The sequence below is a fragment of the Apteryx rowi genome, unplaced genomic scaffold, assembly GCF_003343035.1.
Source record: "Apteryx rowi isolate R43461 unplaced genomic scaffold, aptRow1 scaffold_78, whole genome shotgun sequence".
NCBI classification, from domain to species: Eukaryota; Metazoa; Chordata; class Aves; order Apterygiformes; family Apterygidae; genus Apteryx; species Apteryx rowi.
Window position 1 is genome coordinate 2,976,274 of NW_020451071.1, and position 25,802 is coordinate 3,002,075.

General features: G+C 41.4%; 1 protein-coding gene across 1 annotated transcript in view; it reads right to left on the reverse strand.

The window, feature by feature from the left end:
• Positions 1–15,629: 15,629 nt before the first annotated feature.
• The window catches only part of PPM1A (protein phosphatase, Mg2+/Mn2+ dependent 1A), a 34,107-nt gene continuing 23,934 nt past the window's right edge, over positions 15,630–25,802 (reverse strand). Inside the window, exon 6 of the mRNA XM_026088606.1 lies at positions 15,630–23,491. Within this exon, the coding sequence (XP_025944391.1) occupies positions 23,462–23,491 (30 nt within the window). The 3' untranslated portion in view covers positions 15,630–23,461. The remainder of the gene's footprint in view (positions 23,492–25,802) is intronic.

The following is a 25,802-nucleotide window of genomic DNA, read 5'->3' on the forward strand; positions in this document are numbered from 1 at the left end:
GGCGCGAAGCCGAAGAAGAGGGCTAACAGCGCTGCGTGCCTGGTGCAGCCGAGAGCTGGGGCAGGACGGCGCTGCGGCGAGGCTGTCCTCAGGCTGCTCATAGCCTTTCTGCTGTGCAAGAAACCCTCTGCCGCGTTCGTCGTGGAAAAACACGGCCGGCGTCGGCCAGCATGGGGTGGGGGAAAGCCGGGAAGTAGGAGAGTGCTGCGGCACTGTGCTGCAACGTCATGAGCTGCTACCGCTCGTGGGCCTTGGAGATTACATGAGACTTGACAGTGAGGTCAGGGGGATAATATGAAGGAGCTAAAGCAGCTGGAAACCTGGAGAGAAAATGACAAGTTCTTTTGCACTTTTTGAAGCTGAACCTTATTTACTTCTGGGGACAGATGATCTGAAGAACAGACACAAACTAGTGGATAAGTTGGAAACTCCAGGGGACTAAGAGAACATTCCCTTAGAAACACGTGGGCTATTGAGTAGCAGAGGAAAAAGAGGCAGGATAATTTTGGTTCTAAAATCAGGGAGGAAAGTTCCTAATAAAATTACTCATTTTATTCAAATAAATATGGAGAAAATAAATCTTTGGTATAAAAACAACCCAAGTGTACTCATGCATGACTAGATCTGAACTGTAATTCTCCCAATGACGTGACGTTTACCCTGGTTTTTGTTAGTATATATGAGGAGGGGGGGAGTCAGAGTTGGCCAGTAGTTCACCCGACAATGCAGACGTTACCTGCGAGATGGTCTTTCATCTTTCATAAACCTGCCTTGCCTCCCTTCTTGCCCCAGGAACTCTCCTGAGGACACTGAATTCCTGGTTTATACTGACCTGTGAGCAGCACGAGGGCAGGAGGCACTTGGCACAGGATAGGTTCAGTGAAGAGAAAATTTGCTGAGTACCCCAGGTTTAAGTGCCTCATGCTTAAGTTCTGCAAATGCAGGAGTACAAACTGGCCTACAGACTTCTGTGAATTGGACCATGAGCCATGATTAATTTAACAAGCTGTTCTAAACACATCAACTAAAATAAAGGGAATATAAACCCAAGTTATGTAATTCCTCCTTACCTATGCCTGGGCCCTGTTGTGATGGCCAAAATATAAACTGAACCAGAGCGTATAAAAAGATTTCCAAGAAAAAGCCTCTGTTTAATGCTTCCTTCGCATCAGATATTCCACTTGCCTCCCAGATGCATACATTCTAAACCATGTTTCTGCTGTCCACAGAAAATTCCTCTATTTATACTTTCAAATCTATGATCTTATACATAATAATAAATAGTAACGAAGTCCTGAAGTAAATATCAAAGTTACAGTTTCACTGCAGATCTTGCTGACATTTATGAATATCTACAGCTTTCATGGTTCAGGACACTGGCAGAGCTTACAGATTCTGCTAAACTTTATCATGTAATTGTATATGTGGTCTCTCTTTTAAAAGTATAATGCATGGGTTTCATGGAATATTTCTGTTAGGCACCAATGCGTGTGTGTTAGCCAAGTTTGTGTGTGGGTATAACTTAGCTGACCTGCTAAACCCACCAGTTTTCATCTTACCTGACACCAAGCAGTATACAGAGTCTAGACTTTCCCAAGCTATGAAAACATCACTGTTTGGTGATTACTCACTACTCTATTTAAAGTCATCCATTTGTACGTCTGTCCATTTATATGCTAAGAGATAATCCAAAAGACTAACAGCCATTTCACTTCTTGTCCATCTCTTTGTCTATCAACAGGATTACAGGACTTGGTTCCCCATGGTGGAAAGCTCAGCTCAGTGACCCAAGAAATACCTTCCAGTTGAGGGCTTTGCTGCCCTGCTGCTTAAGGTAAGAGCAAGGAATCCCACACTACAACCTGGAACCCAAACTGGTGTGGGAGAAACCTGGGCCAGATTAGAGAAGACCAAGTAATAAGACCAAGCTGGGGAGCACCATCAATTGGTTCGAGTCTGGCTTCTCCCAGAGAAGTTTAAGTGAAAAAGAGCAAAGGACTTGGGATGGAAATTCATTTCAGCCTTGATTTCAATGCAGCAGTGTAATGTTACAACGATCTCTGAGCCAGGCTCCTGCTGATCAGTTCCCAATCTTGAAATACTGGCTAACGTGGTGTGAAAAGAAAGATGACACGATGTTTGTGGCAACAATCCCACATTATTTCCTTGTCCAGTCTCTAGAGATATATGAACTGTGATTACCACTGCTACTGCTGATGGTGAGACCTTGAAGAGAGCAGCTAAGGCAAGAGGGAGGGCCTACAGATGCACATACTAGATCTCAAAAATGGATGGGATTTTGCTTGCAGGCTCCGGGATGGCAGTTCTGAGCACACTGTGTAAAAACAGCTTTTTAAAAGAATTCATGGAGGACCTTTAGTTTCTCTTCTCTCCAGATTTCCAGAGATGTATTTATACCGGCCTGAAATAAATGTAACACAGAGGAAGGGAGAAAGGTTTGCTGCATAAGCCACAATACAGATCAAGTCAAGCGAAAAAGCCAGTGTTGGTGGCACATGAAAAATTAGCTCCCTGAAGCAAAGTAGGCAAAGACTTATTTATGCTGGCTGGAAAAACTGTGCTTGGGCTATACACTTGTTCTTCTCCTACCTATAGCTCTTCCCAAGTAAGGTTAACTAGCCTGCTGACTGTGCATATCAGCTCTTTTTATTCGGTACAACGACGTCTGTAGATGCTGGCTAATGCAACCTGTGTGTGAGCTCCTTGGCAGTGAATCGCAGGTTTAGACATGTAAGGCCATGCTCAGTTATCCTCATTCCAACAAAGGGAGGAAGAGCAGTGCACCTAAGAAAAGGTTGCAAGGTCATGTTCTGATCTGTATCTAGCAGTGTTAAATTGCCAAACAGCACAATGAAGCCTGCTTACATTCAACAGAAAACTGGAAAAAAGCGTATTTGCCCTGCTGGCCAATCTCAGGGACCTGGGAGAGGTCGCAAAGGGGAAGATAAAGAGCTCGGTTCTTGTATCTGCATCAATACGAGGAGCAGGCCCAGCAAAGATTTGAGACTGAGAGTAAAGCAACTAAGCTGCTTTCAGCATATGTACTGAATCTGGTTAAAGACCATTTCACTGCCGCTGTCTCTGCTTTGCCCTCTCCATGGCTGAAGACTGTCCAGCAGCACACACACGTTGCGTGTGACCCCACTGGACGCTTTCTGGCACCGCGGTGCGCAAAGATCCCGTTCGAGACCTAAGCGCTGTGCAGAGGCAGACACAGTCCCTGCCACGATCACGTTGAAGCCAGCAGAAAAGACGCGCAGGGTCACGGGAGCGGGAGGGAAGGGCAAGGACAACCCTAACTGACTGCTGCGGGATGTGCAACCTCTGCGCTTCATGAAGAGAAAGCTAGCCGTACGTCGCTAAAAATCACAGCTGGAAAAACGTACCTTAAACGTCTTTACGTGAACTCACCGAACTAGCACGCTGTATGTTTCATTGGTTAGAACATCTTGCTGCTAACCAAGTCATTTCTTGAGCTATTTTCTTGCTAATGTGTATAATTGCTGCCAGTTCAGATAAACCCAAAGGTAACAAAATAACGTCCTTTGCACATTTTTTTTTAATTTTGATTCTCAAAGGACAAGGTCCTTTAAAGGTCATCTCTTGATAGAATTCCCCCTTTTTTTCCCCCTGTTGTGTTAAAATAGATCAGTATTATTGACCTTGACAACAATGCCTGAAAGGTTTAGTGACAATCCATTCTGTATCAATGAGCACATAAAACTGCTTTTATGGGCTGGGGGCGCTCGCAGTGCATTCGATAGCAGGCAGATCGGCTTTTTTTGACAAGGCATAGGGTAAAAAAATTTAACATATCCATCTCGATGTGAATTGTATCGTACCCTCCTGACATGAGATCCCCAGCCCCAGGGAGCACCGTGCTCAGAGCTGTGTCGCTGCATTAGTCACTAGTAATGGCAACATGAAGGAACAGAGCATGACAAGAGCTAAATAATATTGCGAGGGTGGAATTGTCCAGGTTTCACCAGCCTCTCTGCTCTCCCAGACTTGCTAAACATGAAAAGCAATAAAAAGTTTTTAAGGAAAAGGCAAGGAAGGGATTTTGTTTTTATTTAGAAAGCTCTCTTTTCGAAGCATGCCTCGTAAAGGTAGGTCTGGCACAACGAGCAGGGCAACCACGGGGTTCTGTTAAGGATCGGGCAAGATCTCTACGTTGCCTCTTTCAAGTGGCTTCAGATCTGGGGTGGTGGAGCAGCCGATCAGCTAACGTTCAACTGCGCTGGTGTTGTTGACTCCAGCTTCAAAGGGGCCGGGCGTATTCGCTTACACCTGCTCTTGCGCTGCTGCTGGTGCACTAGGTCTTTTGTATCTGTATTTTTCTTTGCTTCCAAATTCTTTTCTTTACCAATGCCTGCTCCGACATAATCAACAAGAATACAGTTTTAACTCTGTATTTGGTGAAACTCTGGCCCAAATGAAGTGAGCGCAAATGTGCCAGTAGTGTCAGTGGGGGCAGGATTTCACTTGTTTTAGAAACAGGTTTTGCCAGAATCCTGACTCTTTCCCCTTGAGTTACAGTGATCACTGGGGGAGAGGGGAAGTAGGGGAGGGAGAAGGAAGAACTGTAATAGATAAATAGATAAATAAAATATCACACAGTGGGAAAATGTACAATAACTATTGTTCTACCGTTTTAAATTAAAACCAGGAAAACAAGGCACTTGACAAAAAGAAGATGGGATGGAAGTGAAGATCTTTGTTTCAGAATTTACATTTCTCTGGTTTAAGGGGTTATAAATAATCCTTGCTAATGGGCTGAGTTACCTCCCGTCATTAGCATTATCTAGGCCTGTTCTATCATGTTGTTCCTTTCAGGGTCAAAAAAAAAAATCATCTGGAGGAGCAGTAACACACAACATATTTCCCTGAGCCCTAGCACGGAGACTTGTTAACCAGCCCCTTTCCCTGCGCCAACACTGTGAAGTGAAGCTCAGCATCGCGTATTTGGCCTCGGGGTGTTCTCCCCGACGTCACCATGTCTAGAAGAGGCATGGAAGCATCATCACAGCTCTCCACCATCATGGCAACTCTTTTGGAGAGGCAGGATTGCAAGTCAGGCCGCGACTGCCCAAGGGCCAACAGCTTCCGTATCAGTCCAGTGGCACCCAGTATAATTGAAAATAACATTTGGAGAGGAACAGCTGTGGCTCACTGATGACCCTCAGGACTGGAGAAGCAACAAGTGCAGGTACATCATTCTACCTGCCTGTGTCGATCACAGTGAGGCTGTAGATGGCAACCTGGATGCAGTGTGGCAGATGGGCAGTTCGGCAAGGGTTTGGGATGAGTCTGTGTGCACCCGCAACACGACTGAGCACCAGGTTTTGTGCAGAGGGCCCTACAAATCCTATTCTCCTTTCTTTCTTGAAAGAAAGAGCGCAGGGTTATTCTCCCAAGAATGGATGCGTTTCCGTACTTCATATTTCACCCAAATGAGCCTGTTTGATTCCTGCAGTGTCAGAAGGCACAGAGAATTGCCAAAAAAAAAAGCTTTGATCATGGTAAGCTCAGCTGTATTCCACATCCCTGTGCGCGTCAAGGACCACCACTATTGCTCACAACATTAGTTGGGCGCAGCACAGTTGCTGCAGGCCTAAGAAATCCAGCTCAGACGGCTGATAAAGCAAAATCACTGGCGTTCAGATTCCTGCTTCAATCATTTAAAAGGGGGTCCCTTTGCAGATCAAAGGGGAGTTGGGAAAAACGAAGACTCAGGTTCTTTGAAATACAATCTTGGTTGGCATAAGCCACAGCGGGGTTCCTTTCCTAAGACAGCCCCTACCTCCAGGTGTTGATCTGGGAAGGAGAACAAAAGGGGGAGGGAGCGGAGGACGAACAAAAAAAAAAAACCCAAGGAAAGAATGAGGAAGAAAAGAGAAAAGATTAATCGTTCCATCACCAGTAGACTCCTGAGCAGGGCATTTGTTCTTCCTGCATGAAAAGTTCTTCCTTTGCTATCCAAAACAATCACCTGGCATTTAGCTTGCCTTCAGCCCTATTTTCCCCGTTTCAAGCATGTAATTATTTACACCAGGTGCATTGCTTCAGCCCATCTCCTATGACGTCTCCATTCACGAGGGCAGGATTGTAATTTGCCCGCCTTCGCTGAAGTTTCTTTGTAGAAGTCTCCTACCCTGGGTGTAACATTACGTTGACGAGCAGCGCGGCACAATGAGAAGGGAAATAGAATTTCCCCGGCGAACAAAGGGCATTAGTGCTCCCTGCCTGCAACCCCAGGTGACTGTACAGAGCTGACTGCAGGGTCTCCGGTGACAGAAGGCTTTGGGTCGTATAAAAGCTGTGAGCGTGGCAGCGGCGAGCTGGGAGACGGCTACACCTGCGGCAGCCCACGGCGGTGCACAACCACGGGGCTTTGTGCGGTTACTTTCGCTAAATGCTGCCGGCGCTATTTAAAGTTTAAATTAATGGAAGATTGTAGCCGGCGGGGTCCTCAGCGCTGATGGAGGGTATTTAACTCAAGTAGTGCTCGCCCCCCTTTCCCTGTCCCTTCCCAGAAGATTGCTCCAGTCCGCTCGATTCAGACGGCGTAGTCCGGTCTTTTGTGTGTGGAGTTGCCATCAACTTTGCTGACGGTTGCGCGTTGAGGATCAGGTGCGGTGAGAGAAGTGCTGCGAAAAGGCAGGTCTCGTGGCAGCCGCCGCACTGGCTCTTTGTCTCACGGAAGCTCCGGGAATTTGCCTGTTGCATCCACACGGGGCAGGACCTGTCCCTTTGTGTGTGGCCAGCAATCGTCCCTGGCCTGGCCTGCTCCGTGCCCCTAGGCACGGCTGTAAAACAAATAAACAGCGACAGCGATAACGAGGGGAAAGCGAGGAGTGGGATTGCTTCAGTTTGCAGCTCCTGTCCTTTGGTTTGGTTTGATGGCATTGCAAGCTCAGGCATGGATAAACCAGGGGGACGAAGGGAATCTAATTGCTTCCCCCTTGTTAGCCCTAGATTTTGTAGCACCCATGGCACCGCACGAGAGGATGCTTGCAGCACAACCCCCTTCACCAGTCCCGATCAGTGTCCTGTCTTTCCCTCCCGGAAAAATGACGAGGTCACAGACCACACAGATGGAGCGCAGGCAGTGGGAGCCCCAGTCCCTTCCTTTCAGAAGCAATTCTGCTTCCTAATGCATATGCAGCACAGTCTGGCAATGCTTTCTTGTGATCCTGCCCAAATTTTCCCTTTTAAAAATGTCAGTGCCCTGCTCCTAGTCTGACCTCCGATCAGGAGGTTTCCCATTTAAATATGAGAAAGAACTTTTTTACTGTGAGGGTGTTCGAACACTGGAACAGGTTGCACAAAGAGGTTGTGCAGTCTCCATCCTTGGAGATACTCAAAACCTGACTGGACACGGCCCTGAGCAACCTGCTGCAGTTGACCCCGTTTTGAGCGGCTGGGGAGAGGGGCCTGGACTAGACAATCTCCAGAGGTCCCTTCCAACCTCAACTCTTCTGTGATTCTGTCTCATGACCATCATACATATTTCCTAATGTTTTTGTGCTGCAGCCTTTCTTCACCTCCAGCTCTTGCATGGAGCACAACTCTGCAGCCTTCCTCCCCTGGCATTACACTTCAAGCCCCACCGTGACCAACGAGGAACTCTTTGCAACCCTGCCTTGATCTAGCTGTGAGCTGAGTGCCCTCTGCCTCCCTGTGGACTCCCGCCCATGCCTACTCAGTAACTTTCTCAAAAGCACTGAAGACCCGCTGTCACCATGACGTAGGCACTCACCTGACCTTCAGTGAGAACATCTAGCTCACTCAGTGGCTTTTGGGGGTGTAATTCACAGTGTCACGCCTGGTCTCTCTGTCTTTTCCTCCAGGTTGTCTCTAACGCACCGAGTGATTCTCCCATTCCAGCAACACCATCCATCCTAATGAACCCTTCTTCTACAGGTCCTGCAGGATAAGATCATTCACACCCTTGAACTTATACCTGTGCTTTGGGGCTTCCTTATGTTCTCCTTTACATCCCTTTCTTCTTTCATTGAGTCTTAATCCTGTCAGTCAAGCTGCTTAGGTGGACCTTCGCCCCATGCTTTGCACCCTGAAAGGTTAACTCCAGAGTATGGGGTACTCTGTCTTAGGCTGGTAGGAGTGTTGGGGACCTTGCACTAGTGGCAACTCTGTATTAGCAGAGTGCTCTTGGCATCTCTCCCGCAGGAGGAGGTGTAAAATCTGATTTGGTCTTACTGGCATCACTGTAACAGAGATCCTCAGCAGAGAAAGGAAGGGTCAGGGTGTGTTTCTGGGGCTCAAGGACAGAGCGTGTGTCAGAGGGCCGGGGAGACCGGGACGGGAAGTCGGCTGAGGTAGTCAGAGAACTCTTTCCTTTGGAAATGTCATTCCTCTTAGTCAAAGGCACTGGATTTAAAGGGACATGGCCCACTCAACAGCTAAATGGTAAAAAACGCTTCAGTGGAACACTGCCTCTATATATTTTTGTGTTTTTTCTTTTCCTTTCTAATCCGTTGCCAAATGCACAAAGAAAATTCAGGGGAGGGCAGCAGTGCACAAGTGGCTTCCTCTGAAAATCCCTAAAGCAGCAGCTTTGCAAGAGACTTCAGAGAGTTACGTGCTGCTGACTACACCAGCACGTGACTTTGCTAAAACCAGCACAGCCTTCTGCTAAAACCCCTTATGTTGTCTGAGGTATCACTGTTAGGGCGCTGCTCCTTCTGAGATGAGCGTGCCCATTGCTTGCTTGTAAAATATGCTAAGGAGACACCTTTCTGCTCTTCCTGCAGGTGCTTCTGACTCATGCTGATCTGCCAAAGATTTGGGTATCCCACTTTTGAAGTGCCCTGAAGCATGTGCTTTAAAAGGAAACAAATTAATTGAAGCAACATTGGTCAGAGCCTTATCAAGGGAGAAATCAGACAGAGGCAGAAGGAATGTCCTTGAGCCTTTTTTCGTGGCTTCCTCTGACTCTGCAGGGTGGAGGAGGAAGTGGGCAGACGTTTCAAATGGAGACATTACATCACTTGGCTTTTATATCCTCCATCTGTATGAACTGTAACAGATCAGTGGGGTCGAGCATATTAATTCCTAAAGAAAGTAAGGCAGGAGCAAGGCACAGCCCCAAGATGCAGCTTGTTATATGGGAGAAGTTTGGCTCCCCTCTGGAGCAAATGGAGATCTGTCCCTCCTTCCTGACCTCCACTCCTTTTCCCAGTAAACCTGCCTGTACAGCTGCCAGGACACCTGGACAAGCCCAGGACCATCTGCACACTCACTGAGACTGGTGTTAGCAAGTGAGATCCAGGAACACTGTCATTTCTCTGTGGTACTTACTATAACTCAAAGCTTTTCAGAAAACAGGTTTCTTGAGGGACGTTTCCCTTCTAAGGCATTTGAAATACCAATCCCAGCTGTTTGATGTAGCAGATATTTCTGCCATAGACAAGTTATTTTAAATTGGTAAAGAATAGTATAAAAAAGTAATAAATTCTGCTTTCTGAAAATCATTGTACTTGATCCCAAAGGCTGTTGGAAATTGGCCCACCAGTGGGATAAGGGCTCTATTCAATGCTTAAGCCATCACCAAGCTTCTGCTTGCCTGTTTCTCCATGCTTTCCCCAGGTCACCCTACAACCACCCTTAGAGGTTTTTCCTCACCCCTAGCTGCTGAAGGGACCAGTGCAGAAATGGGTGTGAGGCTGCACTGCAGCATTTTTGGAGTTTTCAGGTTCACTGGAAACTGTGACTTGGGACTGAGACATGAAAAGAGCATGTCGGTATGTCCCACCTCACCACCTCAGCTAAGCACCTCTCACTTTTTGACTTGCTTACACTTCCAGAAGAGGAAGTGCTGTTTTGCAGCTGGAGAGCAGCATTAGGGACATACTCCCCTTGCAATGGCTTTGACACACCTAGACGAAGGCTTTTGCTTAGTAAGAACCATTGCAGGGCATTGGTGTAGGAGTACCATACTGCAGCATCCTGACTTTGGAGCATGCTGCAAATGCAAGAAACTATTTTCTCATCAGAGGCTATAGAATCGATTCCTAGGTCATTACGGGACCATTAGCTTTTGATTCTTTATTAGCTTTTCTGTTTCCTCTGTTATTTTTTCCCCACTCTGCATTATAGTCAGTTGAGAAGAACTGACAGCTTTGGCCTCTTTCCATTTCTTATACGGAATTGTTTTGTATTGGTTTGTTTTGGTTTGGATCTGGCAAGTATATCCTCTCCACAGAGAGGGAGAGAAAGCAAGTGCAGAGATTTGACCATCAAATTTTTGACCAAAGTTCTACTAGGAGAGCAGAGAAAAGGCAGTGCTGGTGATGAGATGTCTGGACCTTGTCTTCATACCGGCCACATTTTCAGCTGCTCAGCTCTGTAGTAGCCAGACTTAGTGGCAACAACCCAAATCAAGCATTCACCACTAACCAGGAGAAAGAGACTGTCCTAGGACCTCTCCCTGAGAACAGACAGACAATTTTTTGAAGCATAGGAGGGAAAAGGGTAGGAAAACTTCAGTAGGTGACAGCCTATTTTACAAGCAATGGTCGCATTTATAAAAAGGAGATTACTGCAGGGAAATTCAGTATTCACGGCTCGCTGGAAAAATCCCTGAAATATAGGAGTTTCCTTTGACTCTTCGTTGGGACTTGGTCTGAGATTCAAATTAACTTTCATACCCTGCCTACAATTCCATTTTGTGCCCCAAAGCAAATTTTCCTGCATAATTGTGTGTATTTAGGTCAGTTCTCCATTGTTCAGTTCTGCAAAGAAAATAGATGATTTGCTAGTGGAGAGAATTGCTAATACAGTTTTCAAAAGCATTTTGGCAATTAAATAAATAAACTGGAATGTAGGCATGCATTTGCTTTGGTACTGTTTTGAGACTTTTTACATGTCTGTTTTTGACAGCAGAGCGACTGCATTTAAACACAGACCACATTTGACATTTATACGTGAATAAACTGGTTTGCCAAACTGAGTATTTTAAAAAGTAGTTGTCCCATTTTCATACTTTTATCAAATGTTAATCAATATTATGCAATATGTGCAAATATTGATCTAACCAAGTAACATTTAATCCAGAGAATTAACTTGTCTCATCTTTTCCTGTTCTAAGGCTCTTTTCACTGCAATTTTCCCCTATTCTTAATTTCTGTGAAATCCCTTTTGTTTCTAAATAGAATTTCCACTGTGACGAGCACTGGTTTAGCATCTTCCATTTATGTTTGACTGTAAAGCAGCAGCCACATATATATATGTGGATCTGTATAAACATTTTAACACATGCAGGTATAGAATTAAAACAAAATATTTTGATCTGAGAGTAATGAACAAGAAAGCCCTCTTGAATGCTCAGTTCGTTTGCTTCGAGCAGGGATCTATGCAAAGCAATGCATATAGCTCTTTATCTTGCTAAGAAACAAATAGCACTACTCAGAACACTTATTTTCTTTAACTCTCAGAAACCCATGGTCTGGTCTTGTGGCTTCAGAAACATTTCTGTGAACGTGCTGCCAGAACAGGTCCAAGCAGTTTGAGCACATCACGCAAAGGCCCCATCAGGACTGTAATTCGGGTCAATGACACCAAAGGTTGGGTGGTGGAAGGACAAAAGCAGATTCTATGTGTTGACTTCTATGAATTAATTAAAAAATCAAATCAAATTTCCACTGCTCTACCCCCAGATGCTTACAAAGGACAACAAAGCAGAGCAGATCTACCTCAGGATGTCAGGAGAGAGGGGGAGAAAAGAATCAGGTCAAAGCACACAATATACAAATCCTTGGGATGCCTTAGGGCACAGAACGCAACGACCTCAGCCTGTTTGGAAAATCGATTATAGAAAGCCTTCAGCTGAATGGAGTCAATGACCCTATCTATGCATACCAAAAGGAAAACAGCTACATCTTCTCTGAGCTAATAATCGTAAGGTCTTCTGGCCCAAGACCCTCACTGTGCCTAGCAAGAGGAGCAATAGCCCCTTGCAGCCGTTCTTCCTCAGACCAGGCACACACGTGCAGAACACTGGTTTTCTTTCCATAAAGATTTGATTTCCATGAGATCAAAATAGATGGCTCCTGTCCTTCCTCCTCCCCTTTGAAAAAAAACCCCAACCATCACCAGCTGTGCTAGGGGTCACAACGTAATAGACAAAGAACGTGTGTAATTCAGGAACCACAACTGCCTAATGAAATATATGTCAAAAGAGACAGCTGGCCTAGAGGGCTGGGCTGCCCAGCGCCTTTGTCTTAAGGTTTTCTCTAGCTAGAAGCACAGGAGAATGAGGAGTGGTGAAACGGGGCTGGTTTCATCTGGTAGATAAAATTGCCAATGTTTCCTGTTCTGCACTTCAGCTCGCACACCTCAGGATTTGTAAATACTGTCCAGTTAGAGCTGCTCTGTTTAGAAAGAATATGCCACAACCAAAGCATGAGAATGAAGCATTTTGCTCCCTCTGAGCAGAGGTTCCTAACACAGGAGAGAACCAGGGAGTGTGATTTTGAGAGCAAAAGAAACAGCTGGACTTTATCTGCCATGTGGGCATTTTGCATTATCTAGTAACCGTATACGTATTAAGATTCATGATGCTCCTGCAGACACAAAAAGATCAGTCCTACCCTGTTACAACTGAGGAAACTGTCTCCTACAGCTGTTTCAGTTACCCTCACTAGAGCAGGAGAACTTGGTTCGTAGACATGTATTGGGTCTGCTCTTTCTATCAGTGCTTGAAAGACTGACAAGATATTTATGCTAAACATCTTACTAAAACCTTTTTTAAAGAGAGAGAGGTGAAGGAACTGGGAATAAGGTTTGAGCCTCCTACTTCTAAAAAACTTACAGAATCGGGACACAGGCATGACATTGTTCGAAAGCCTACGTTCCTAAAAAAGGAGAATGTGATAAACCAGCAGCAGTTCTGTAGCCTAAACACATATTCCAGGCAGCAGGGCAAAACCTTTCGAAATTGAGCAATACTGAAGATTTAGTCAAAAACGAAAAAGAAAAAGGTCAAAAGTAGCTCCGTTAATTTTCTTTGCCTCAGCCCATGTAGTCTGTACCACTGCGTTTTGCTTTGTTTCTTCTTTTATAAAGACTGATAGCAACAGTAGAGGAAATGAACTGTGGGTTCAGTGCCACAAAGACATATGAAAGAGTTTACTTTTAAGCGCATGAGAATCTCAGTGGCTTCAGCTGGGACTTAATGCTCATCATACGCTGTAGGACTTTGCCAGCACGAGACCTGCTGAGTGGAAATGGAGAAAATGTCTAAGTGCTGTCAGATAAGCTGAGACAAGGTATTCACATTACAGCATGAACTGGCTGCCGGTAAAGCCAACAGAAAGATTTTAGCTTTTTAGCAGTAACTCTGTTAGACCAGGTGTTGTAGCAAGAAAGCACAAACTATTCCTAATATATAAAAAAAGTAGAAAATGCACCCAGAAAAGCCAAGAGGGGATACAATAATACTTAGCGAATTTGTAGACTTTTACAGAATACTCCAGAAGTTTTAGGCCAAAAAGAGATGGTTAGGGAAGAAGAATCAAAGCAAGTATAACCTTGGTGAGAATGAATCCTATTTCTACTGTCTAGATCTTAGGTTAGGGATACCACAGGTTATTTTAAAAACAGCCCCCAAAAAGATTTTGTTTCCTTAAATGCCTTCTGTTGCATGTTTGTCACATACCTTATTTTGTTGAAATAAATTGTACACAGCTGTTTCATCCTACATCTTTTTATAGTTTATGGGACAGTATTCAAATGTCAGAGGAAGGTAATTGTTCTCACGAAGTTATACTTGGTATTCATGAGCCAGCAGCAAACTCTGTGATACTATTTCAGAGTAAAGGGGAAGAGCCATGACGCAGCTTTGGCAAGATGACACTTCCTAAAGAGAATGAGCTGCACAGGGCACGGACACTTCTACTACACTGAGGAGTAGAGTTAAAAGCAAGAAAACACATAGAGCTACTTACGCTTAACTCATATCCCCTCTACCATACAAAGAAAACTCACCGGTTTAAATGTGTATTTGGCAAATTTTGAATTAAAGACAAGTAGGTCATAGCAAATTTTGAGTCCTGTTTAATAGAATGAAAAACCTGCCCAGAGAATCTGTTCTTGAAGTAGAGGATGAACACCAGAAAATGTTGCTGATGGGGAAAGAAAATACATCTTTCCCACAACAGCTGTGACTCATAAGTAGGATAAGTAGGATCTCTGAAAGGTTGGAGACAACTGTAAGTTCTATTTCTAGTAAAAATATTGCAAAGTTTGCAGTAAAATTGATGATTTTATTACAAATTAACTCGATCAATATACGAATTCTAGTCATACTGATGGAACTCCCAGTTCTGCAAGCTCACAGATGAGAGCCATATACTGAGCTCACTCTACTCACAGAGACTCTCTGGTGTATGCATGTTTGCAGAGACAGTAGTCTTAATTATTTGTATCACTAACTGTAAACAACATTTTTCACTTCTCTGGCAAATTCACTTTCATTCCTTCAGAATATCATTGCCCTGGATTGATCTATTATGTTCTTTAAAACTGCTAAAATCCAGAACTGAAAACAAAGTTAAATGACTCGAGTATCATACCTCTCTTAAATTAGCCCAAATGAAAGGCTGTCCAATTGAATTTGGCCACAATGAACATCTTAAGTTAGCTGAATGCTTCCATCAAAACACCTGGGATGGCATTCAAATTTATTACTACATGTCAAGCATTAAAAAAAAATAAAATGAACCAACAGTGCTATTCATGGATGTATTATTCTTCAGGTTTGAGGACAAAAACACTGAAACATAAATTTCCAAATAGAGGGGATAAAACATTCTTGTTATAAGCTTTGAGCTAGAAAACCAAGGGATATATTTTGTTTCCCATGTTTGCTCCACATGAAGTGTAAACCAAGGTTAACAGTCATTCGTGTATTCCTCAGCACATAGCAATTTAATTTTATTAACCCACAGAAAATATTCCCTCATTTTGCTACTCAGTAGTTTCAGTTTTTAATCCCTAAGGGGACTGGGCTGAATCTTTAGAAGACCAATTTGCTCCAGTCAACAGGTGTAACAGAATATCCTCCCTCCCCCTCAGCTGGGTGAATTTGTACCGTAAATGTCAGAATTCTACCAGCTCTGTCTACCATAAAGGCTAAAACCAGCATAAAGACTTATTTAATACTTTGTCATCCTTAAATTCTACACACTATACTATAAAAGCCAGTCCTGTCTTTTAAAGTATTGAATCAGGACAGAAGATATATTTTGCTCCTGTGTGACTCTGAAATTTCCCAAAATTGGGCATCCTAATCACTAATTTTCTTGAAAACCCCAGGCCAGGCTGGCTTTGGGAACGCTGCAGCTGTAGCCAGGCGCATACCGCTTCGTCCTGGATTTTCAGCACATCAGGTGAAAACCAGTAAGAGGGGGATTTCTATTACTATGACTAACCTATGAGCAAAATAAGCACTCAATATGCCATTTTAATAAAGCGAGCTTGAACTGGAAAGCTGAATGAGGTCCGATATAGAGTTTGTAATTTAGTGACGATAAAACAGTAGATGTGAAAATGGTTTATAGCATACCACTCAAATACACACAACGTGATGTAATGCCTGTTTTATTTAGTGGAATCACTTCTGTAGATTAGAAATATTCCCAATTCCCACTTACTCCAATGCAAGCCTCCACCATCAACAGGCATAACGCAGTTTGTTCAACTGATTCCAAACCAAAAAAAAGTACAATCTCAAAAGTTAAGTTAGAAACTAAGTTCACACATTTTCTTTGGGACCAGGAATCTGTACATAGTACAAAATATACATTTATTGAACTTTCTGTAAACACACAGTTTGAATTGTGTAAAACTGTAAAGAGGGGGTGAACTACGTGGAGAATAATTTATTATATATTGTTATACATTCTACTTAAGGAAAATAGTTATGCTCTTGTATATTACTCTGTTAAATTTATAAATTCCATAATGAAGCCGTGTATTCTGCAAACATGCTTTTCCAGCTTAAATCTCTCCATTCGTAACACACATTTATACAGGTCATCAATGAAAAAGTTACACTTTCCACAAAATAGGTATAAAGAGGTCATGAGTTTTCTAAAAAGACAGGCACAGCATGTCACTACAAATGAGATTTGTTTGATGATACGACGTGGAGTCAATTCTGTGAGGAGACAGATGACAACTCTCTAATTCAGCATGTTTGTACATGGTCTTAGTAACAAGACAGATGCTAAAACCCAAAATCTCTGCTTTGAAAGATTTATAAAGCAGCCAGTTCTGGAAATCGCACCCGACTTCACACTATTCAAATATCCAGTATTCCCTGGCTAAGAGAATTTAGGCTTTTGTTTCTTATTAACCCTTTCTCATTGGTGGTTTAGTTTTCCATTGACCTATCTGGCACTACTTGACATAAACATTTGCACAATTTAGCACTTACCCTAAAAACTAGATTCCTGGCACCAAAGAGTTAGATCTAGTTAATAAATACAACTTAACTCTTGGTACTCAAGGTTATGGTGAACCGCAATACCAGCAATGAAACGTACGCTAGGAAATGCCAGCTTCCAGCATTAAATGGTTACACGGCATTAGCCCGCAGAACGCGTGGTAACGGGTATCGCAGCATTTCAGGTACCAGGGACTCTACTGTGTAATGCCCAGTTTCCAATTTAAAAGTCTGGAAGTTTCAAATTGCAGCAGACTTGACAGCGTAGCATCAAATACTCAACAAGAGTAAAAGTTCTCCTAAAGATACCAATACAGGCCTTTGCAATAGGTCCATGACTGGACATGGAAATAATGCTATGTAAATTCAGCACATTATTCCTAGAGTTTTAGGGCCGCATTACTTCCCCATCCCAGGCAACTTATTTGGGGCTCCATCTTTGTATTTATTTGTTAAGGTTAAAAGCACCACATGAAAGAATGAAATTCGTAAATTGTGTTTAACGTTTTCAAATAAAAATAATGCCAACTTACATACTTAAAGAATTAGGAAATTGTTATTTTCCATTAAGCTAACATTTTGCTTTAACATTACCACCTTCCTCCCCTTTAGCCGCCCAGAAAGTCTTTTTCAAAACCGAAACTGAGTAGAATACGTCTCTCTAATTCCAACAAAAATAGGACAGGTAAATCTCCAACTATACATGTGCAAACTTTATATATTGTGAGTGAAGCTCCATCAACTTCAGTAAGATGTGAAGTTAAATACATGCCTGAGTTTCTCAAGATCATTTTTCTTAAATTTTCTCCTCTAGTTTGAGCACAAATATTGCGTTCTGGCCCAAAATCCCAACAGGGAAAAATGAAATTGGCTACTCATATTTCCATTGCTCAAATTGAGTTGAATTCAGCAATACAAGTGAAATTAAACCCTGAAGACCTCAATCTACAGGCACTGACATAAGTAAGATCATGTTTTGTGACTTGCCAGGCTCAGTTTTATCAATTTTCTTTACAAAGATACGGCTTCTCAAAAGAAACAATGGCTCCTCCTTCACTCTGGAGGCTTCCTCGCAATATGTATTGAGGGTCCTGTCTATTTTAGCTGTAAAAAACCCCATGCTCCCACCAGGTCTTCAGAGCTATACAACTAATGGAAGCAAAAATTAATTTCAGTTTTGGCTCAATGTCATCAAGCGACTTGAGAACTGCAGAGGTAGTATTCTTAAAGGAAAATGCTACTACCTGACATAACACTCACTGTTGCAGATAAATTACTGGTTACACAATAGTAAGCACCGTTGGTTTTATTTAAAAAAAATATGTAGATGTCTAGTGATATTTTAAAAAGCATTCAGGCAGTAATCAAAATGAGTTAAATGTGAGAATCTGGCTATACGTAAAACAATAAATACTCTAGAAATCTGACCTATCATCCCACCTCTACTGAAGTTTTGAATCTTTCAGGATAGAATTATTTCATTAATCCAGTAAAAGGCATTTTTAAAATTAAGCCCACTTTCCCAAATTTTGTGATCGCAAAGGCTAGGGTTTTTCAATCCTATTTAAAGCAAGCCTCACCCCCAAACCCAATTTCCTTGGACACCATCATCACTCTAGTCTTGTAGCTTGGAAGCAAGGACCTTAGCATAGTGTCAACACGAGGGAAAAATGCTTTAAAGCTAGTTAAAAGGAACCTCAGATAAAACAAGCAAAAAAACCCAAACAGGAATATGCATGAAACCTAGTTCACTATAAGTCAACAACTTAGACACTATCAGGAGATTATAGCTTCTGACAATTTTTTCACATATTAAAATAGTAGAAACATCTGGAGGGTTTTCTGGAAGTTTTCAATGGGAGAATATGTAAATTTGACTTTTAGCATGCTGTATGTTCCTTCTCTAGTTGAAAGGATGTAGCGGTCCATGAATGTAAAGAAAAGTTTTTAACAGTTTTCCTGCAACTTCTTGAATTTCTGTGAACAAACGCCATGGCCCATGTTACTGGTCTCTCTTTTACAAAGCAATAAAAACTTAGTATACTGTGGGCTGCAAAGAGCTTCAGAAGGTGCAGGCCTGAGTCTGCAGAGACCGGTGGGGTGGACTTCGCACAGGACAGTTCAGGGAGAGCTCACCACAAGAGCAGATGCTTTGAGCAATATTCCATAGGTTGGTCAGCAAAAGGGACTTGCCCAGATTTTACTTTCAAATTTTGCTCAGTTTTTACATTGGTTTTGTGGTTCACAGCCAAAATAGCATTCGTTTCATGTACTACAGCATCCTGGAAATTCACAGGCATGGGGCCTCCTTTTACCAATTAAAGAGTTAAACCTCTATCCAGCCAGAGGCTTCACACACCTGTATTGGTATGTAACAGCTCAAGCTATGATCATCTCAGACACCTGTAGCTGCAGGGACAAGGAGTTATGCTCGTTACCTAGAAAATATCATTTTTACACCTAATGAAGCTTGGCACAGAATAATTCCATTTTCTACAGGAAACTGTCAGGTACAGCTCTACACATTTTACCGCTTCTTAACCTAAGGTACATCAGTTTATTAAATACTGTATTTGTCAAATGAAGGGTAACATTTTACTAATGGTTAGCTGATTACAGACATGCCAGGTTTAAATATCAAGAAATTTAAATATACCCAGTCAAGTGTGCATAAAAATTCAAGAAGGTGGCAAGTAGAGATTAGGATGAACATCTCATGTTGAAATCCTGATGCATGATGGAATGAGGTAAACTAAACCAACCATTTCACTAACCTAATCATGGCAGCTATACTGTCCATCTCTTAGGACAGAACTACATACATCTGTCAAGAGCTAACAAAAAGTAAGTTTGTCAGCATGGAACTCCTATATAATACATTAAAACCAAAATTTCACAATGCCAGTTTTAAGAAAAATAACATTTACCAGAGCAAAATGTTTGTCTGAAGTCTACTGTGGAGAAAGATGTGCAAGCAAAGGCATTGATGCTCCCTACACAGGTCAATCAATCATCTGAGTTCAGGGGGTGGTTTCCCAGACTGCGGCCAAAGGGGCAGTACAACCCTTCCCGGGCTCCCAGAGCTGTCTTCCCACCCTGTATCTTGCCCTGGTACTGGTGTTAGGTAGCCGGATTATCAGTTTATCCAGCTAAACAGTAGATTTGTTGTTCTTAACTTCATGGCCACCCAAGCACTACTGCAGGCACAAAAGGGGCAGTGGGAGAAGACTTATAGCAACAGTTCAGGCTTTATATAAATTGACCATGAAACAGTATCCTTAGTTCATAAATTATTAAAAAATGCAATGCAATAGAGAGTCTATCCTATCCCAGTGTAACAAATTAAGATGAGATTCTCATCAGGGAATTAGTTGCAATGAAAAAAACAGTAATCTAACAAAATTAGGGAACAGTTAAGTCTGCAATTCTTGAACTGAGTGAAATGGCTCAGGTTTTAGCCTATATAGTTGGGAGGCTACCAGCCTTGCAGTAAACAATCTAAAGGACATTTGGTAAGGGTCAATATTTTAAGCACATTTTTAAAGGATTAACTTTGGAACCTGCATGAACTATTGCACTAAAGTGCTATAATTACTCATCTGCTGGTTAATATTCTTCAGGCATCTCGCTGGTATGACACATCCCAGGATTACCACAATTCAGCACAATTTAAAGACAAGCAGATGAAGTTTCTCTCCCCATTTCTGACTTCTGCTGGAAGATCAAAATGAACGATGGCCAAGCACCAAGCTCTTTGTAGTGGTGTTGCCCGACTAGGTAAGAGCAAGCCAACCCAAAGGCCCTGCCTTTGTAACCTGCGTGGTGCAGGCGTACTTCTGCCCCACCACGCGTAACGGGACCCTGCTGCTACAAAGGACTTACGAAGCCTGGCAAATCTAGATCCATACTTAATGTAATTACATTTAGTTAATCCAACATTGTTTTTTTTTAAATACATTTTAAGAGCTTCTGTCTTGAGCACATTTCAATGCTGAATTAGTGAGAACAATTTGAACAGTTGTCTATAAAGCAGTACAGGTATTTTCCCAGAATGATCAGTGAAACATTTAATCTGACTGTAACAAAACTCACAGAAACTGAAACCAGTGAAGCTGTCAAATGTAAAAGGAAAACAAACTTGCATGGCATATGAACCAAAGGAGCTTTACAAATATCATTTCCTTTTAAAAAAACAAGCAAATTGGGACCATCCTATTTGAACATGTATTTAAAAATACATCTTTTAACATCACACATTTTTCATTTTTGTCACACAGGAATCTTTTTCCAAGAGGGAAATAAATAGCACACAACACTTCAAAAAAATTGCTGCCTTGCCCCTGAGGTGCTAATGTTTTTAGCATTTAAAAAAAAGTTTCTGGTGCAAGAAGGAGATGCACAAAGGTGCAAAAGTGCCTTTTTCTTTTCAGAGCAGTGAAAAGTACAGCTTGTCTCTTTTCTAGGATGCGTTATATACTTAATTCATATATTTTGTCATCAAAATCTGTATCTAAAATGGCAGTGTTTATGCATACATAATAGATTCAGTGCTCTGACCTCATCAAAACACTGAACATAAGCAGAAGAAAGAACTGAAACAGCCTTTCTTCTCCTACCCTCAAACCTAGTTACAGCGCTTGTAGCAATAGCAGAAGAATTTTCTTTACAATCTTTAGGAGGCCTCATAAGAAGAGGCTTCAAATATAGCATTTGTCACTGAGAGTTTAAGCGATTAATAGTTTGAAGTATGGCTTTCCACACCAGTTTTGCTTGCGATTTTTAAAGTTTTAACTCAAACTTTCCACAGTCCAGTTCCAGGTTTTGTAGTTTCCAAAACTAAACTTTAGTCTACATGAAAAAGAGGACAGAACACTTTATCTGCCTAGTCCTAAATTAAGTTTAGCTTTTTGTACTAATACGCCATGTATTAAATATGCTTGTTAATTAGGTGCCAGTGAAGCTATAACTTAACATTATTATAGTTTTGCACTCTACAACAAAATTAGACATTTTAAGCATTTATTCATAGGTAGGTAAGGAATTGGTTCTTTAAGCAAAAATTGCTATAAATTTATAAATACAAATAGTGCTTATGTTTTCTTCATTCATGCTTGAACAGATTACAAACCGAATACAATGAAGTTACGTTAAGCACCCCACATAGACAAGAGGGATAAAAGAAAAGTTTGCTGGTATATACTATACTTAGTTCCAAGACACTATAAGTTACTTTTTCACTGTTCAGAGTTCCCTAACTCTGCATTAGTTTTAAGGCTATATATACAAATATGTATATTTCAAAGTTAGGGAAAGACAAATATAGCAAAATGCATCGTACTACATTTTCCTATCAAAAAGTAATTATACACCAAGTTTTGATTCTGTTTAACTGCAGTAAATGTTACAATCTACTTGTTTTACTGATTTTCCATTTGGGGAATCTGCCTACTAAATGAATAAAGTGAACTACATATTAAATACAATATTCTCAACCAAAAAAGACAATACAAGGTGCACAAAACAGTAGTTTTGCAAACACGACTGACTTGAAAACTTAATTTTGTATGTTCAATGGGAGAAAGCTAAGCTTAAATCAAATTAGTTTATTATCTTTCAAAATTTTAAATTAGAATTTTAAACAACGAACAGTTAAATATTGTCAACATGCTATATTTCAAATCACAAGTACTGTTTAACCACTAGTCTCTCATCCTAAGTGGGTCAATTAAAAACACACACCATAAAATGTTAAAGATTGTCAGGCTTTGACAAACGTATTTTTATCAAACAGTAGGCAAATTCAAACCAATGCACATCTTCAGTGGGGAGGAAAACCAAAAAGCCTGAAGAAACCCACACTTGTAAAAAACAGCGTAACAGATTACTCCCACTTCATCCTCTAGCATATGGCTATGTCTTGGGAAATAATCAAAATTCCTCCCATTTTAAAAATGGGCTACCAATTAATAAAAATATTTTTCCACATGTAAAAAACCATTTACAATGGCACTGACATTTTAAAAGGCAGGAAAAAAGGAATTACACATTTATGGATAAATTTCTTGTTTGTTAAACCAAGCTTTATTGATAAAATGGAATTCAGAGTATTTTACTTGGAACAGCAGCAGACCCAGCCAATCAGGATTGTAAAAATGCTGCAGACTCCTACCACATGTAGGAAGTTGCCTGCTCATGCTCAGTGATTAGTCATTTCAGGTAAGGGTTAATGAAAAAAGAGGTGCAAAGAATCAAGGCATTCTAATCCCAAGGTTCGTATGCGAATGAACACATGATACTATTAATAGGGCATGATTCAACTCCCACTGAAGTCAAAATCAGAACTCCCCTTTAGCTCCATGTGAGAGCAGGAGTGGCCTCAGAGATACGTTTGCAGAAGAATGTGCACTACTCTGTCACTTTTCCATTGCCAAGCAAATTCACACACTGTCATTTCTGATAAATTGCCCACAAATTCAGCTTCCATATAAAACGAAGTTATCTTTAGTTTTGTGCACCTCTCGAACACCTAGCTGGCTAGGCTGCTGCTCCTTGCAATCCAAAACCACAACATGAATTTAAAGGGATATATATTGTTGCATCACACAAGCCAAACATTTCTTCTAACCTTTATAGTGATTTAAAGCAGTTCATAATTAAATATGAGCATTTTGTACAAAGACAATTGCACTTTACAAAAACAAAAATCATACAACATAAATTGCTGGAGTCTGATTTACAACATGTATTATGGTTTGAAATCACGTTTACAGAAGTCTGTTTTACAAAAAAGGATCAGTTCCTGGGCTAGACGTTGTACTGCTGTAGTTTTCTGCTGTAGTCACTCTCACCAACACATCATATTCCCTTCTTTAATTAAGGTTGAAGATGGATGTTAAGAAGGGTAACTGAGGTTGGGCTGCACTTTCATTTGAAGGACGAAACGTGAACTCCACAGCTAGATGAGCAGTTTTACCACATATCATCAGTTGATGCAGAGTCCTTAAAGAAAAAAGAAGGAACCCTTTAAAGTCTGGAGTGCCCATAGTTACAGCAGTTTCTGGATAATCCAGACTGAAAAGGGTAAAGACTTGGATAATTTTAAGAGTCTGTTTTCTTCCCCTTTTCAGAAATAACATTTAAGAAGTATATAAGAAAAAAAACACACATTCTTAACTAATGAAGCTTTAAGGACCAACACATTTTTAAATCTGACCAAGTGTTTTAATAAAATGTTTAACAATTCTCAAAATAATATCCTAGGAACAGTATTCAGAAACATTTCCAGAGTAGTCTGAAATAATACAAAATAGATACACTTACTACACAGGTGTGTTAGAAGAACAGGAAGCGCTTCATGCTATCTGTTATCTATTACCATTACCATCTTTTATATTTCCAGCCCTTCCATGCTGCCATAGGAAGATTCAGCCATCAACTTGCACCTTGTTATAATTCAGATCGATTTTAAACACTTATAATTACAAGGCTGAATAGTAAACTAAACCCTAATTTTGGATTGTAGTAAGCCACAAGGAAAAAACCCATCTACATACAAAAAATTTGGAACCAGAGACTTACAGTGCTCTAAATCGTAACCGTAAGGCTACATTGCATGGCATTACATTTACACATTCAATATCTGAGTATCTGCAGCTTTGGCTCATTTATGCCCCCAGACAATAGTGGATTTTGTGTAGTTACTGCACCCCGAAAAACACAACTCATGATTCCTGTTACCTGATTAATAAAAAAACCTAGTACAAAGTCACAAGTTAAGTACTAGTAAGTGTTTTTTATTCCATTTGCCTTTGTGCCCATTTTCTTCTCCCTTGCTCAGGATGTTTCACATTCAGCTTTTTGCATCCACCTCATCCGTTCTATAACCCAGGCATGCATGGTAACACCACAACCAAGAAGTGCGACCGCCGCTCGGTAGCTCAAGCAACAGCTAAGCCAGGAGCACAGGCATCAGAAGAGACTGCTTAGGCGCAGCAGTCTGGTTATTTCAGCGTTACTACCTTCCTAAGTAATTAAGAACCATGATGGGCTTTAACAATGGTCCATGCTGGTGCTTTGACTGCTGTGCTTCCCTGTCATTACTGAGACTGCAGGGGATAGAAATATTAGTCGTCTTGTTTAAAAGCACTGTCTTACTGATACCTTCGAGAGGCAAGAGGTTAATTACATCTCTAGCAATGCCACGTATGACAATTTCTTAGTGTTAAAATTCTGCACCCTTAATTCAAACTTGTACACAGAACAGTTTTCTTCACTACAAGCCAGAAAGTTAGTTAGCATGGAGGCATAGCTTAAAAAAACAAAACAAACACTAAAATCATCCTTTGCAAGAGTACCATCCTCCAGTTTTTCCCCTGGAGAACAAAGTAGCAAAGTAGAGCAGTTAAATGAATGTTTGTTTCAAGTGCAAGGATGGAGAATAAAAGCAGTAGTGAGTAAAAAACCCAGAAGCTGCATGCCAACCATTCAGTTTGCAATTTCCTGTATCCAAGTTGCCAACATCAGCACAAAACGAAGAAGTTTGTGTACTGTATATTTGTAGAGAGTGACATACTATAGCATGTATTTTGAATGCAGAGCATCCTTTTTCAGCCAATAGCTAGGAATTGTTATGCTAAAGGTGTCATAAATGAAAATCCCCAAACTGTAGCATTCAGTCGTAAAGCCAATGAACAATTTGTATGTATGCCTGGATGTATTTCACTTCTGTCACAGCTAAGCATGCAAGTAATTTTTGCTGATAAGCAAAGGATCATTTTAACTACTTCATGAAGCCCTGCACTTTCAATGATTGAATGTTACTCCCAGTGATCTAACTGCAACCAGGATTACTGTTCATATTTTACAGTTGCTTCATTTTTTCCCTGCTGACATTAAGTTAACCAGTGGATTCACCTAACAGTTCTCTAATCACTGACAAATCAAAAGAACCCAAACTGTACGCATGCTGTAAGATGGACCATGTTTAAGAGTGAGAAAATGCTTATGCATTGTTTGGAAAATGAATATATCATAAAAGCTGATAGTTATAAATTTGTTTAACCTACAAGTATTGCACTTTCCTTCTTGATATCAGGGTGGGGGAAAAAAAGAGGTCTCCCATAACAAGAAAAATACATATGACTCTTTGCACCATTTGGCAGAAGAGCATTTGGAAACCTAGACAGAATTCAAGCCATGAAATTCCAGAGGACAAACCAACCCACCCTGCTGGAGTTTGAGGCTACAACCAGCAGAAGGCATCAGGAAACAAGCACAAGGCATAGTCCAAAGAACACAACATTGCTATTAC